Here is a 17,195-nt window from a genome sequence, read left to right as displayed (position 1 = left end):
CCTTAATCCAGTTCTGGGCCAGGGTGTCAGATTGAAACCTAGTGCTCTGCTCCTCCTACCAGTATAACACCTCATATTATTTGTTTTAGGTTAACCCTAAAACAAATAATAAGCCTATTAGATTATAGGGTGAAGCAAAAACAAGCCTTTTGCTGGCAAAAACTTCTGTTTTTTAAAGTAAAAGGGCTTTTTGCATTTTGATAATTCAGCACCTGTGTTCAGTACTGTAATAGAACATTATTATATAATCTATTGCTATAATATAATATATACTCCTTTATAATCAGCCAGGTACGGGAAAAAAAAGAAACATATAAATAAATAAAATGCAATATAAAGTGAGGTCTGTTTTTTGTTGCATTATTTGTTTTCATTATTTAAGATTTATCATTTAAAACAATAAAGCATTGCTGGTTTAAGCAACATTAAAATAGCCTATTTTTATATTTATAAATATATATTGTACCAAAATCCACAGTTTTAAGGATGTGCCGTTACTTATGGGCCAGTGCTGTGTGCTTGCCCCCGGTCAAAAGTCTGCCAGCCAGCCCCTGATGTGGTGCATCAACTACGCCTATGACATGTGGAGAATGAGCAATCTTGTAAAATTGGCAACTTGATAAATTACTTGATGTGTGGCAGGAATGCCTGTATGTCCTATTTCACTACACAACTAAAAGCAGACTGTGACATCATGTCTATAGAAAGTCCCAGATGCACAGAAATGCAGATTGTGCTGTTGATCCACCAGCAAAGCTCCTGTAGGTAGATGCCAACACGAACAGCAGAGGAATGATGTAATGAGAATTCTGCAAGACAATTTTTAGAAATATTAATAAATTAAAAATAAATAATAATCAGGATTTGCTCCACACTTATAATTGTCCAATGTGTTTATAAGCAAGTATATCTAAACAGTTTAGACAGAGATCATACCTAGTGCCACCATTAGGTAGCTGTCTAGGACACCGGGCTCTGAGGGGAAGCACTGTGGCCGGAGCGCACACACTAACAATGTCTCAGAATGGGAAACCCGATGGACTTTGCTTTAATAAATTGTTGTTTTAAAAACTGACTGCAAAGCGCCAAGAATTGGCGGTTCTTCGGAACTGCTGCTTAGTAAACATACCCCTTAGTCTCATGGGATAAGGATTACCTCATCTTCTGAGACTAAACAGGTATGGCTGCTCATTCATTGCAGAGGACAGCTTTGTGAAAGAAAAATCATTTAGATAAAAAAATATAAAGACAAAAAAAAGACATTAGGCTGGCTGGAAAATTTTAGCTTATGGAGAAAAAAAACAGCAGTGGTTTAGTTTTAGGTATAGAACACAGGTATTTTCAGCAGCAAAAGACTTTTTTTCACTTCACCATATATATAATTAACAGGGAAGGTGATAGCCCCTGTTGGAGCCTATTTATCAAGCATCTAGGTTATACTCCCTCTTCTGTCAATGCCATCATCAGATATTGCTACCAGAATGAAAGCATTAATAAAAGTATTTATTCTTGGAATAAAGCATGTTTCTAATCCAGTACACTTTGTATTAGTTTTATTGATTTATAAAAAAAGAAACAAACTTTTTAATCATATGGGTGCCACTTTGGCTCACCAGTGCCACATTGCTTCTTCCAATTGAACCTCTGAGGTTTAAGTGGAAGAAGTGGCGCTAATGTGCTACAGTGACATCTATATAATTAATGAGTACCAAAAAATATTAAATAAGTTTAAGTAATTTAAGTTAAAACATTCTATAGACATATAAAAACTGATACGCAATTTTTTAACAATAAAAATATAAATAATATGAACATACACTTACCTGGATAAATGTGAATGGCATTTCTTTCTTCTTCTCCTTTAATGTTTTTCTTTCTCTGTTTTTCCTTGTCTTTTTTGTTCTATTTCACTGTGATCTTCTGCATTGCTCTCTTCTGACTTTCAGTATCATCTCTGGTTCAGGGTTGGGCTTTTACTATGCCCTGCCTATATATAGCTACTTACTGACTCCCATTAAGAATGATGCTCACATTTAATTATTTAATTGATCGGGGCACTGGGGGTTGGGGGCACTGGTTGGCACCATCCAGATTGTCACTTACAATCATGGTATTGTTCTATTGCTCCTAGAAGTACTCCCATAGGATAAGGAAGCCCATGGGCTGGGTGGCAAATTTTAGCCTGGGTGGCGAGACTCAGTTCAGCAGCCTATTTGGAATATTTTAAAGAAATAAAATGCAGATAGCCCAGTGACCCAGCCCAAGGCAACCCACTATCGGACTAGCCAGTACCCGAGGAAGCTCTGTAGAACTAATTCTGTGTTAGTGAATGATGCAGCCACTTATGCCATGAAAAGGCAGTTGCATCAAGTACCAGACTGCCACCGCTCTAGCCGGCCCCATTAGGCCACCCCATAAGATCTATGGCCAATCCATCACTGCCAATGAATCTTTCATACTGAGGCAATCAAGAATATTAAAAAGGGGAGACAATTAGGTAAGTGTATAAAGTAATAGCTCTACATATTACTGTAATATTATTGGTCATTTTGTATGTTTTGTGTTTTATGTATGAATGTACAAACAGCCAGATTTCTGCAACATTACTCCATACATAGAATGCAAGCAGTTGTAACAGGGCGGATAGTTAATACCTTAGAAGTAGTGTAAGGAAGGATTCTAGAGGCCTGGTGGTATGGCTGAGAGACAAAGGTCCCGCCAGTAGTAATGGAATGAAACAAGGGACACAGGCTTAAAACTGAATACACTCATGGATTTATTCTCTTTACTTATGGCATAAAGTTTTACCACCAAGGAAGATAAGTAGCAGTAGTGTAGGAAAGTGATACCACGAGACCTTCAATATGTAAGGTTATTCAACATGTCACAGAATAAATAACAATTTAGGAATCTTGTTTAAAAATATCAATATTATACAAACATAAACCACTACAACACATTGGTCACTGAATAAATATATCTCACTTTGAAGTAAAGTGCTGTGCTTCAGTGAAATGAGTTTCACTGGTTAAATACTTTTGAGAGACAACCAGTTGCTAACGAGTTAATTAGACCATAACACTAAATTAAGCTGCAGCAGATTATCTAGACAAATCAATCACAATAGACTTTTAGTGCAATTATACAACACATATCACACAAAATCAGTAGTGATGCAACAAGGATCCAGCTTGTTCAGGTTAGAAACTTTAGCAGAAATGACTGTAGATTAAGATCATTTTACAATAGAAAGAACCTAATGGGGTAAATTGTAATTCACAGGTTAAAGCGAAGTTTCAGCTGGACATATGAAGCTTATTTACTTGCACAACATTAAATCAGTAATTGATCTCTCCTAGCAACTGTAGAGTTAAACAGCTTGCAATTCTCTCCTCATCAACAATATTAGGCAGTTTTCACAGTAGAATCAAAGCTCTGATGCAATATAGACAAATTCTTGCGACAAATGATTTCTATCTCTGTCTCTTGCACACTGCGTCAGCTTACAGATAAACTTAAAATACTGCAGATTTGGCTGGAATAAACTCTGCCTTCATACAGGACTATAACACCTCTAAATAGCAATATTACAGTTCCAATATCCTGCTAACATTTCACTGACAGTGCCAAGCTAGGTCTTTTCCTGTACTTTAAACATGCTTCCTTCTGGGCTGACTTTTACAACTGGTTTTTACATACTTTGACTGCAAACATCCCCCAGGACAACAGTTCAGCAATAGGATTCAGTGGCTCTTTGTGGGAAGATCCTACATTATCCCACCCAGCAGTCACACAGCATAAATCACAGCCAGAAGCCACAGCCCACTAGCTTCCAACAGTCCATTTCTACGTTCTCCCCTTTCCTGCCCTTAGAAGCATTTAGAGAACATTGGTTACAAGGATCTAACTTCAATAAAGCTTGTATTTGCTTGCTGATGGCTCGGCCTAGTCTGTTTGTTGTAGACACATTCACAGTTTGGCCAAATGGGCACTAAGTATCTCATGTTTGTATTAATATATGAAATAAAAAAGAAAGAAATGAAATTCACATTTATCCAGTGTCACGAGCCAGGGCGGTACTCACAGCCGCCACGGCTCGCTTCTGGCCCCCTCTGGCGTCCCAACCGTCACCTTGACGACCGAGGCGTCACTTCCGGATCCTGGCTGACCGTTGCCAAGGCAACGGTCGGAAGCTCTGTGCCCTGCGCTGCGTCCCGGCAACTGAGGAAGCCGGGCGCGCATGCGCAGAAGTTAAAACTACCTGTGGCTTGATTTAACAAGCCTGTGGGCTGATTAATGCCTGATACATTAATCAGGCAGGGGGCTGTGTGTGATTCAGAGCTAGGCTCTGATTGGTGGCCACTAGTATTTAAGGCAGGGAGGTCTGCAGCCTCACTGCCGGTTATAGCTTCTGTGCTCCAGTCTGCTGACCTGCTTGTTCCTGTTCTAGTCTTCTGAGACCGCTATTGACTTCCCGTGTGTGACCCTTGGCTTTGAATTGGACTTCGCTTGTGTATCCTGTGACCCTGATCTCTGGCCTGTTTACCATTTCTGCTATCCGCCTGTGACCCCTGACCCCAGCTTGTTTACTGATACTGTTGTCTGCTGCCGGCCCTTGACTTCTGCGTTGACCTCACTCCGCTTGCCTGGGTTCTCCCCAGCCGGTACACACTTCACGACCCTCTGTCAGTCTGCGGCCCAGTCTGTCCCCACCATCAGGGGCTCCAGTGAACACCTGACTGGCAGAGTAGATTCCGGGTTGTGTTGTGCCGGCTGGAGGGGTTCCTAACATCCAGGTGATATTTCAGAGTCTAAAAGACAAATATGTCCAATTTTTGATTAAGATATTTTTAGTTGCTAAAGTATCCTTTGCTATTCTTTTTACACATGCAAGATATAATATTTTTAGTTAAATAGAATTTATATTAAGGTGAATTTTAATGTATTATGTTTCACAGAAAAGCCTGCAGATGAGTCAGGCACAGTTCCATCTTCAGAAGAGGATACTGCCCCAGCCTTGACAGTGGAGGAGTCCGACTCTCCTGGAGAGGAGGTGAAGGAGATATCCACAAAGTTGTATAGAGCGAGGCAAAGTTTCTTTATTTCTTTAAAAGCCTACCAACCTTCCACCTAACCCCCTCATCTCATCTCCTCCGCCTGTTCTCCCCCTCTCTCCTCCCAGCCCCCCTGTTCTCTCCCCACTTCTTCAACTTGCTCCCTGTGTGCCTGAGTTCTGTCTACCCTCCCTTAGGATGTAAGCTCATTTGAGCAGGGCCCTCTTCCCTTTGTTCTCCATACCTGTTCTTCTGCTCCGTCTTTACTGCATTAGCCTGCCTGGAGTCTCTGAAGTTTTGGTATTTTTTGTTTACTGTGTGTAATGTTTCACCTTGTTTAGTCTACTGTTTGTGCTGTGTACGGTGCTGCGGAACTCTTGTGGCGCCTAACAAATAAAGGATAATAATAATAATAATAATAATAATATTTCATGGCAAAATCTTTAAGAGTGTTTATATGTAACTATATAAATAAATATATATATATATATATATATATATATATATATATATATTTATATAGTTACATATAGACACTCTTATAGATTTTTTCTTATAGTCAGACCATACCTTAATGCACCCTGGCCATTACCATATATAGAGCTAGTTGATAAAATGATATGGCACTGGTTGCTTTTTCTTTCATTCAGTTAAAAAACATTTTTTACTGTAGAGTTTCATTGGTGTTAAATCTGCTTGTTTTATTGAGCGTATTATAATACTTTAAAATAATGAACAAAATGAATAACAGAAGTACACAATGAAGTAGCAATGTTAGTTGTAGATGGGGCAACTTGCTGTTACAATGCTGTTCCGCTGAATGACCATTATGCTTTGGATTTGTAAATTCATATTTAGCAGAACTTACAGTCTATGAATTAAGGTTTGATTGGGGAAGAACTGGAAATTCAATCAGAAATAAAATGATAGTGGAAATTCCATGTGAAACACTTAAGGCCAAATTCCTCAGGAGAAACGTGCAAAATGTCTCAGCCCAATGGGGAATGAGTCAAATATTCTGCTGAAAGGTTTTTAAACTTTTCCTTATCTATACAAGGCAACATTTCGGCACTACTAATTTACAAAATGCAGACACCATAATAGTGATTTGGGGTTTAAATAGGGTAATGAGTACCTTGCTTACAATCCCAAGATGTCTCTGTCCTTTAGATGCTACTACTACTTTCTGTTTTACAGTAACATAAATCATGTGTCAGTAAAAATGTTTATTTTTCTTAAAAAAAAGTGAGGAAAAATATTTTCAAGAGTTGGCAACCCTACGGAAGACTAATAACTATGAGTTCATAGGACTTCATGGCAATACTACTATTAAGCAACTATTTGCATACAATCTAATATTGTTACCTGTATTATCTGAAACTAAGTAACAGTGGAGATACCGCACAAATGTACGAAATGGAAGCCCCCAGAATCACACTGTGTTTCACACCTGACTAGAAATGACAGGTAGAGGGCACTGTCTGCGGTAACTTTCCATTTATGCTAATAAAATAAACTAGTGTTTTTAAACAAATCAAGGACAAAATAAAAGTATGTTGTAATATATATATATATATATATATATATATATATATGCATATGCATATGCATACATATATATAGATACACACACATACATTCATATATATATATATATATATATATATATATATATATATATATATATATATACATATATATATATATATATATATATATATATATATATATATATATATATATATTGTGTACTACAGTTTGGAGCTGTACAATTTTAAGGTAACAAGGTCTGGTTTAGTTTACCTTTTTGGGGACAATACAAATGGTATAACAATGAAAATTCTGTTTAGAGATAGGAAGAATTGTACCAAAAAGCTGTGGGATATAAATGTAAGCAATAACATAATTATATATGTAGAGATGGATGCAAAAGCTGTATATGTAAAAATAAAATGCAATCAATGCTTGAATTCTCCTTCGTCTTCATCTCTATTATTGGTTGCAGTATTATTAAGAACATTGACACTGCTTACACACATCCCACAAATATTCAGCCAAATTTACAACAAGCAAGGATGCAGAGAAGATGCTGTCTAGAATACAGTCAGCTGCCTCCCCCCCCTGCTCAGTCCTTAGTTGCAGTGTTAAAAGATTCTGTTCATTTCCCTACACCCCCCTCCTCCACTCCCACATCAGCCTCTATGTCAGCTGCAGCACCGGGAGAAGTACTACTAGTGCTGCTGCTGCCTGGAAAAAAGAGCACAGACAAGACAGGGGAGAAATGAACGGCAGCTTTCAATACTGTTACAGTTACACTGCGCTGCTCAGGTCACTTAGCTGCACAGGCAACTTGGGGGAAGGATATCTGAAGCTACCTGTAAGTTGGAAGGTACATCTGATATTACATCAATTGCATTCTCCTAGGACAAGGAACCATATACAATTTAGAAAGTCTGCAAGAGATCCTCGCACACTTCCTTACAAGTTTTGCTTGCTCGGACTGGACCAGCAATAACAACTTTCATGCTTATTAAGAAATAAAGAAGGAGCCTTGCAGTAGTTTCTTCAGGACATCTCGAATGAGCAATCACAGGGAGAATCAGACTCACAAGTAATTTTTTGGGGGAACACAGACTGTTTAGAGCCAGTATAATTTGTGAATGTAACAATGGATGTCTTCTGTGCCTGAGAATGAATTGTACCAGCACAAACAAGGTGATTTTAAATATCTATATCAATTTTACCTTTAAAATAGCAATAACAAAAATAGGAAATTATTTATATATATAATAGTGCAGGTTTGGAGATTATTAAAATGCAATGCTATATTTTTAACTGCGCATTGAACTAGCTAGCTTAAAATTGACCTAGAATTGTATATTTTCGTTGCCATTACAATCGTGTGGTAATGGATATTTAAACTCTTAGATGGATTTTCAGTGGAACATGCCCTGAAAGCAGATGGATCCAGCCTTGCTAGATTAGGGTGCATTCTGATCCCTCCCTCGTAATATTTCTTGGAAGGTTCACTCAGCATCCGGGTGTTTTTGTTTTACTACATTTGCAATTCTTTATAAAAGTTCTGGATTTATGAGCCATTAAAAAATAGAGCACAATAAGCACAAATTACCTTTGTATTTGTGGCCACAGAGTCCAGTGCATAAAGACTTGTTAAATCATCAGGGATTTTTAACCTTCCATTTGTTTCATAATGAAGGAGCATCAATGTGTCCAGCTCCCTGTAGCTTTGATGTAGTTATTGTAAAACCCCTCGAGGTTTCATTTATGCTTTAAGCTAGCTGAGTGCTCAAACTCCAGGATGGAGCCACAAACCCATTGCCAACCAGCTGCTGACGATTTGAATGTCTCTCAAACCAATTACTCCTATGATGATACAAGTTGCATTACAGGTCTGGACAGCTACGGACAGGAGTCTGGGTTGTCCTTCTGGAACATAATCCTCACCATTATCTTGGCTCTCATTACACTTGCCACTTTGTTGTCCAATGCATTTGTAATTACAACGGTCTACCAGACCAGAAAATTGCACACGCCTGCCAACTATCTCATAGCTTCATTGGCATTCACAGACCTTTTAGTTTCTATTCTCGTTTTGCCAATCAGCATCTTGTATACTGTAACTGGTAAATGGACTTTGGGGCAGATTATATGTGATATGTTTTTATCATCGGATATCACTTGTTGCACTGCATCTATTCTCCATTTATGTGTCATAGCCTTGGACAGATACTGGGCGATCACTGATGCAGTTGAATACACAAAGAAAAGGACTGCAAAAAGGGCAGTTGTGATGATAGCTTTGGTGTGGGTCTTCTCAATATCGATTTCAATGCCCCCACTTTTTTGGCGTCAGTCAAAAGTGGAAGATCTCCCAACGTGTTCTGTCAATACAGATCATGTTTTGTATACTGTTTATTCCACTGTCGGGGCATTTTATTTCCCTACCTTACTTCTAATTGCCCTTTATGGGAGAATATATGTAGAAGCCAGGTCTAGAATTCTGAAACAATCTCCAAAGAGCACAGGTAAAAGATTGACAAGGGCTCATCTAATTACTGACTCCCCTGGATCTTCTTCAGTGTCCTCCACCAACTCAAGGGCTGCAGACTTGTCAAGTGACACAGGTTCTCCAGTATATTTGAATCAGGTGAAAGTTAAAGTATCAGATGCGCTGCTAGAAAAGAAGAAGATCATGGCAGCCAGGGAGAGGAAGGCCACTAAGACTTTGGGAATTATACTTGGAGCGTACATCGTGTGTTGGTTACCATTTTTCATCATCTCATTGGTTATGCCCATTTGCAAAGAAGCTTGCTGGTTTCATCCTGCTATTTTTGACTTTTTCAACTGGCTTGGATATCTTAATTCTTTAATAAATCCAATAATCTATACAATGTCAAATGAGGACTTCAAGCAAGCTTTTCACAAACTGATACATCGTATTAGCTGCCCATCATGATTGTGGTACCCATGTACTACACGACGCTACATGAATGCACTTGTCTGGGTCTGATATCTCAGGTAAGTTCCATTTTCTGGTTGCAGATAGTAATTGATTGATATCGGTGGTCGGGCAGGGTGGAGGTGACAGCAAGTGTGTTAAGGCTGCACTATGGATGTGTATGAACTGAGTCTGAGGTGGATCACTCATTGTCATCCCTTTACATAATATTTTCACATAACAGAAAAACACAGCTTTGAACATTTCTTTGTTAGGTGTTCTCTTCAGCCTGTACAATGGGTTTATTAGATCGATCTGTAAATTTGTTTGCCTGTTAATAGAGTTCAACCTGAGTTAACTAAAGCGATTTGCTGATGAAGCATCTAATTGAGAGTCGATATACAAACTGACGTTGATACATCTGATTTAGAAGATCGTGTAAACCGTTAAGTAAACAGCATAGAGATAAAGCAATAAGAAAAAACAACAAACAAGCTAACAGGCAGCTCTTTTTGTTCTGTATCAAAGTGAAATGACCAATGATTAGCATTGAAGTCATCCCAAATTGAAAAGACTCATATATAACTGTGGTTGTTAATTTATTTTACGGAGCTGTTATAATAATACAACTCTGACTCCATTAACTTCACACACAAACTCAATATGTATATCCAGCATGTAGTTTGTAATATAACACTCTACCATATTACAGTATGTACTCTATACTTCATGGTGCATAAACGTTAAACACAGCCCCATCCAGGTTCCCATAGGGTCGTGGTGGCTGTGTCTGTTCGCAGAGACAAAAATCCTACCAACTAAATGATCTCTTACTGTATTCATCTATCACTTTGCTTTCTATAGTTTTGCACAGTTAACGCCACTTAACGAGTTACTTTCATCATCGTTTTAATAAACACCCTCTTTAAATAATACGCATGAATGCTTAGCAATGAACTCTCATTTCAATGATATAGGAGGCTGAATAAATCAGAGTTCTTTTTATTATATACCCCATTTTGACACTTTATCAATAATTCTATGAATGTTTTCCTTTTGTCTGCAGAACCCAGTCGATATTGTAAAGAATCACTGCCTGAAACTCTCTATCCTGAGTTGTCAGACTCATGAATGCTGCTGAGCACAAACGTCAATACATACTGCCATCCTACTGTTCAGCTCTGCATTTCACTGCTATGACTCTAGCAATGATGCTGCTTAAATTTTCACTCATGTCAAATGCAAAGAGTTCATCTTCAGATCAATACTTTAGAATTACATCTGGATTGGAAAATTTATTTAGACTAATATTTGTTGTTTTTTTGTTTCCATTTTATTTTAACAACATTGCCTTTTTGGCATAAAAGAGTCTGTGGAATTCCTTCCATGCACCCTGTAGGGGTGTAGATAGTTGTTACGTTTTTATGTCACTAGTATTAATGTGTCTATGTGTATGCTTGTAATTTATTTCTGTAGAGAAAAAAATGGTTAATATGGTTTTAAAGAAATGCTTTAAAGATGTGTCACAGTTTGCAAGTTGCCCATTCATCGAAGCTTCCTTGGTAAATGTGGCGTGCAAGAGTGTGCAAAAGCTACTCTAGTGTTTATCCAATCAATCTGAATCACACAGCAGTCATACAATGTATTGTGGGTGAATAATGTATGTATTAATGTATCATCGATTTGATGGATATGTAACTGAATGATCTGCCCTTTAAATGACTGCAATCTGCCTTTTATCACAATGTGAAGACATGGAAGTATTTTCAGGAAAGTCAAATGGTCTCTTCACATATGGTTTGATGTAACAGTTTTAATATTCAAGTTTTTAAAAAAATAAATAGTACTTATGATTATGCTATGGTTGATGCTCACTTCTACTGCACCAAGCACAGAGAATGTATGGTTTCTTGCTTGTTTAAGAAATAAACCTACCTACAATGTATTTTATTGTACACTGTCCACGTGTTCAAATGGCTTTATATTTCCAAAAAGTCGTTCACATGCCTAAATAAATGACTAGAATTCTCAATCAGATCAGTTTATTTTATTATTAAATGTATTAACTCTCGCTGCAGAAAATTTAAATGTATTTTATAACCATGGGCACTGTGAATAAGGTCTAGTCCAGAGAAGAAGCCATAACATTGAATGACATTTGTTAGAACTGTTGTGATATAACTGTGTTAGATGTCCACTTTCTTCTTTTGTACCTCCAAGTACACGTATGTTGAATGAGTAAGCACAGATCAAATTAATATTAAATATCATAATAAAACAAAAGTATTTTTCCATGTTTTTAGTAGAACTTTCTTCTCTCTTGGTCTCGCAGTAGGGTTTTTTTTTCTGAGGAGCTTCAGTGAAACAAATGTGTTCAACTTGAAAAGTGCCATTATTTGTAAGGTGGATTGAGTGACAGTGATTGAATTTGCTAGTTTAATGTGCAGCCTGTCATCTACTCAGAGTAGAGGTCATTCTTTTGTAGGCTGAACCAATGTTCATATGAATGCATTCTTTACATTTACATAAATATTGTGATGTCACTGAAGTTCAGTCATGTCACTAATACCTAATGAACTGATATGCAGCATATTGTTTTTGCTACAAAATGTATCTCTCCACTGTGTGCATGTGACAAGCACACTTTGAAAATAGTGTCATGTAAGATATGTAATTAACATTTAGGGATCTATTTATCAATACAGGAGTTTCCACTTGATTAAGTCTTCTCCCATCACTAATTTCATCTCCGGATGGAGATAACCAGGAGTCTCCGCCAGACAAATGCCTTATTATTAATATAAAGCATTTTGTTCTTTTTTTACCTTATTTTTTCATTAATGAATATAAAACTGGAAGCTCAAGTCTGGACTTCCGGTTCCAGTGAGTATATGCAAGCCACCAATTTGCAGTGGGACATTGACTTGGCGAGCGAGCCAGCCAGTATTGCTAGAGAGCTGAGCATCGATCAGCTGTTCTGGTGATCGTTTCTCCTTAAGTAAATGGGAACAAATAAAATTTTCAATCACTGTGTTAAACAGTGATAAAAATCTTCATTATGGACAAGTCTTCATAAACAGACCTTTTATTCAACAATTCACTTCCTTAGGACTTGCACAAACGATGTTGTATTTAAAGAAATAATTATCCAGTGGGATCTTCTTCCATAGAAAATACAAACTCTTTCCATAGACGGGTTTATAATACTATTTTAAGGAAAGTAAATCACCACACATATTTTGCAAGTGCAAAAATGCAAATCACTGTTAATTCATCTATGAATGTATTATAAAGGGTTTGCAATTATGTAATGCATTTAAAATTCATAGACCTTATAAATTCAAAAATGAACAAATTACAGAAGATATGTTAATTAACTTACTTGACCTGTGGTACCTTATCCAGAGTATTATTTTATAACCATTTAGAACAATTAGGTGCTTTATTATGTATTTATTAGTTTCTGTCTGGAATGCAGTCACTGATGGTTTAAAACAGAAAATAAGAAGTCGTATTGTATTTTAAGATATACATATTTACCAATATAACGGTTGGAAATGTGTTACATAATTATGAACACTGTGTCATTATGCATGCCTTCTTTATTGTAATAGTTAAAGAAAAATTAAAGCAAGTCAAAACTAAACTAGTAATTATTACAAAAGTGCTGCTAATATATGTAAAAATACCTGTACATTAGCCTGTATAAATGGTGAGTTCTGATGTCATTACCTGTTTACAATAAGGAACAATGCACACCCTTCTGTAAATGATAAAGGATATTTGAAGTGTATTTGGATTTTCATGGCCAGTATAGAATCGATTCCCTATGGCCTTGTGGCCACAGAAGTGCTCTATGACTTTTATTATCTCTATAATTTGCCCTTGGGAGTGCATTATCTTATACACATTATAGCTAGAGATGTTCACTGCCCCCTATGTTTTGGTTTTGGTTTTGGATCTGGATTAAGTTCACGTTTTGGTTTTGGCTTTGGCAAAACAGCTCTGGCTTGTTTTGGTTTTGGATCTGTATTTTTTAGAAAAATAGCTAAAATATGCTTAAATTACATAATTCTGCTCTTTTTTTGTTCTTACATAATTATTAATCTCAATAACACTAATTTCCAGTAAATTTTGACCACCTCACAGGTCACAATATTATTTTCATCCACTTTCGAACAAAGACTGCAGCGACCTGGCTGAATGCTAAGCAACAGAGCAATGACACAAACACATGGCAGTTCATAGCACATCTAGGAAACATTGCCACACAGCAGTGGCAGAAAAGAAAAGTAGTGCAAGATGGAATGGTCCTTTGGGCCCTTCCACCCACCCTTATGTAAGATATTAAAAAGCACATGTACAGTTTAACAAAGCAAGCACTCCAGCAACAATCAGTGCCAGTTTTGTGGCTGAAGTGCTTGGCTTGTTTGGGCCCCCACAAAACAAGCTACCAATAGATTAGCTGCCTTAAGCCCAACGGTGCTGTCAATGAATTCTACAATATTAAACCATGTCTGTTCATGCTGCAGCTTTAATCTCCTTCTCCTCTCTGGATACATCCCTCTAATTCCTGAAGAACTGCCAAACTTACATAGACACAGGAATGGATATTGCAACTAGAGTGGCTTTACATCTGCTTCAGACAGACTGTGACACAGAACATGTGGGCAGCATGGAATCAGTCATCTTGGAATACGCTGCATTCACCTGAGATTTAAACCAATATATAGATGCAATTGAGGAGACCGCACTTAAATTAAAACGTAACCCACCGGATAAGATCCCAGATTTTAAGAGAGCTTGTACACGAGAGATACACTGCACTTCAGAAGAAGAATACAGAAGAGACCCAGAGGCAAGATGATAAATATGTCCAGTTTAAAGAACAGCTAAGACACCTGAGAAAACAAATGGGTGTTTCACCAGCCCCTGCAGATGAAGGTTTGGAATATGAAGACAAGATGGTCGCTGTCATCCAGAGCACTCCTATAACACAGTTGAATATGGTGAATCCAGTGAAAAACAAAGTATGTGGTCACACGTAGAAGAGAGAGGCAGTTGAAAGGATGATTGAAAAGAAAAACAGCACTTATAGCACATGTAGGTAACAGTGGCACACAGCGGTAGCTGCAAGGAAAAGAAGTGCAAGATGGAATTGTTTTTGGGACCCTCCCATCCACCTTTATAATGGATCTTAAAAAGGACATTCACACTTTAAGAAACCAAGCACTCAGCGACAAGGAGTGCCACTTGTGTGGCTGAAGTTCTTGGTTTGTTTGGGCCCCCCACAAAACAAGGTAACAATGGGCTTAAGGCAACTAAGGTAACAGTGCTGTCAATGAACTCTACAGTGGCAAGATGCTGTTGTCATCATCTTCAGCCTCATCCTACCCTCATCCTCATTAGTGCGAACATCATCCTAACACAATATTAATTCAACCACGCAGAATTCCACCATTATGGAAGTCTCTGTACCAGAAAAACAAAAATGTAAAAAAAAAGCTTTTACCCTTTTAAAGAAAAAAACACATCTTTAATAAAGGTGAAACTTTACTGTAGAAAAACATAAAATTGGCAACATGTCATTTTACACAAATATTAAGCACTCCAGCATCAGCTAGCTTCCTTCTCTCAGCTAGATCCCAGTACCTGCAATCTACATTGTCATCATTCTCACCCTCATCAGTGTGTACATCATTATAACTCATTACTAATTAATCCAGGCTGGAATCCACCATTACAGAAGTCTCTGTACTTTGATCTAAATGCCAGTAACGGCCTTCCGAGTTGCCTTTCGAGTTGTCAGGATTTTTGGGCAATTCTTTTAGCCCAGACCAAATGTCAAAATGTTTTGCTGAATCATCTGCATCATCTTTGGGTCTCTTAGAAAAGCTTAGTTTTTTTTCTAGCAGCAGTAGCCTGAGAAACTGAAGGAGGTGACGCCGTCATGTCAGGTACCATTTCAGTTGTCAACTTACTCACCAGGAGCTCATTGCAACTCTTTTGATCTGGGACAGTGGAAAATAAAGAGAAGACATAGCTCTTAAACCTAAGATCAGGCTTAGTCGCCAAAATGTAGTGATACGATTTCCAGAAGTTGATAATTCTTCGATCCTGGAGAAGCAATTAAAGTACTTCATCTACAAGTCTGACATACTTAGCGCAATTACTTTGTTTCTTCTCCTCCTTTAATTTTCAAGGTGCTTTTCCAAAAGTCTAATTAAGGGAATCACTTGGCTCAAGCTATCAGTGTCTGAACTCAGTTCACAGGTGACTACTTTGAATTGTTTCAGCACCTTGCACAACACGGAAAATATTTTCCACTGCGCTGGACTAAAATACATTCCCCCTCCTTTACCAATGTCATGGCTTGTGGAGTAAGCGTAGATGGCTTTTCGCTGTTCCTCCATTCTCACAAGCATGCAAAGTGTTGAAATCCACCTTGTTCCCACCTCTTGCTTCAGTTGGTGGCAGGGAAAAATAAATTGTTCTTGCAGCTACTGCAATTTCCTACATGCTGTTGCAGAGTGTAGAAAATGTCCCAAAATATTTCAGGCCACAGACAGCATCTTCTGCACGTTTCTTTCATTTTTCAAAAATCTCTGTACCACCAAGTAGATTGTGTGAACAAAACAGGGAATGTGAAGGATTTCCCCCAGCTTTAATGCTCTCACAATATTGGTGGCATTATCATAAATGACAAATCCTCAGGAGAGTCCAAACGGGATAAGCCATGTTGCAATGACATCCCTTAGTTTTTCAAACAGGTTGTCATTGGTAAGCTTAGTAAAGCCGCTGATACACAGAGTAGCCTGCCTCGGAATAATCTGGTGTTGTTTTGTACATGCTGCTGCTGTTCCTGCTGCTGAAGGCAATTCACCAACCCAGTGGGCTGCCACAGTAATATAATCTTTAGTTTGCCCAGTTCCACTTGTCCAAATATCTGTGGGTAGAATGGCATTTTGGAGCCCAATAATTACATTTTATGGAACCTTCTGGTAGAGGTGAGGAATTGCTTTTCTAGTAAAATGGTGTCATGATGGAATTTGGTAATGGGGACACAGGACCTCAATTAACTGTTTAAAACCAGCTGCATTAATTGTGGATATGGGATGCAATTCTAATACTAGCATAGTCCCCATGGAGTCTGTGATCCGCTTTGCAACTGGGTGACAGCTTTCATACTTGCTTCCTCTTGCAAAGGATTGTTTAACAGTCAATTGTTGTAAACTACTAGTAGTCTTCACCCCCAGCAGCAGCAGCAGCGGGACTAATGCTCAAGAACTCTTCGAAGTAATCCTGGATAGGGGAGATGTCATATAGCCTTAGCAACTTGGATGTAGGACTAACTCCGATCACTATTGAGGATATTGATGAGGAAGGTGTTGGAGGCGTAGATTGCAGGTGTTGGGATCTAGCTGAGAGAAGGGAGGTAGCTGATGCTGGGGTGATTGTTGTTATTTTTTTAGCTTAAATTTCTGATTTTAAGAGGTGGATTTTTTGGTTGTTGTCGGTGTGGCTTTACAAACGCTACAAATGACTAGACAACTGTTGTCAGGATTGGGTAAAAATAATTGCACACATAAGAGGTGGATTTTTTTGTCTTATGCCCAGGTAAAATGATAATGGCCTTCTTCTTATCACTGGCAAGAACTGCTTCCACTGGTGCAGGAATTACA

General features: G+C 38.0%; 1 protein-coding gene across 2 annotated transcripts; it reads left to right on the top strand.

Moving 5' to 3' along the window:
- The first annotated feature begins 7,141 nt into the window (after nt 1-7,141).
- Nucleotides 7,142-11,807, top strand: HTR1B (5-hydroxytryptamine receptor 1B). 2 transcript variants are annotated; one of them, XM_075202669.1, is made up of 3 exons: nt 7,142-7,769; nt 8,465-9,593; nt 10,580-11,807. In XM_075202669.1, exons 1-2 carry the CDS (start codon nt 7,727-7,729, stop codon nt 9,529-9,531), a joined length of 1,110 nt encoding a protein of 369 aa, XP_075058770.1. In that variant the 5' UTR covers nt 7,142-7,726; the 3' UTR covers nt 9,532-9,593; nt 10,580-11,807. The 2 variants fall into 2 exon arrangements, with proteins under 2 accessions (XP_075058770.1, XP_075058769.1); XM_075202668.1 differs by lacking the exon at nt 7,142-7,769 and having other exon boundaries at nt 7,777-9,593.
- The last annotated feature ends 5,388 nt before the right edge of the window (nt 11,808-17,195 follow it).

Source organism: Mixophyes fleayi, chromosome 3 (assembly GCF_038048845.1).
Source record: "Mixophyes fleayi isolate aMixFle1 chromosome 3, aMixFle1.hap1, whole genome shotgun sequence".
NCBI classification, from domain to species: Eukaryota; Metazoa; Chordata; class Amphibia; order Anura; family Limnodynastidae; genus Mixophyes; species Mixophyes fleayi.
The sequence above is the reverse complement of the archived record's forward strand: the minus strand, read 5'-3'. Positions and strand labels throughout refer to the sequence as shown.

Excerpts from the sequence above, each read along its gene's own strand:
- HTR1B (XM_075202668.1), top strand. The coding sequence starts at position 8,374 with ATGGAGCCACAAACCCATTGCCAACCAGCTGCTGACGATTTGAATGTC.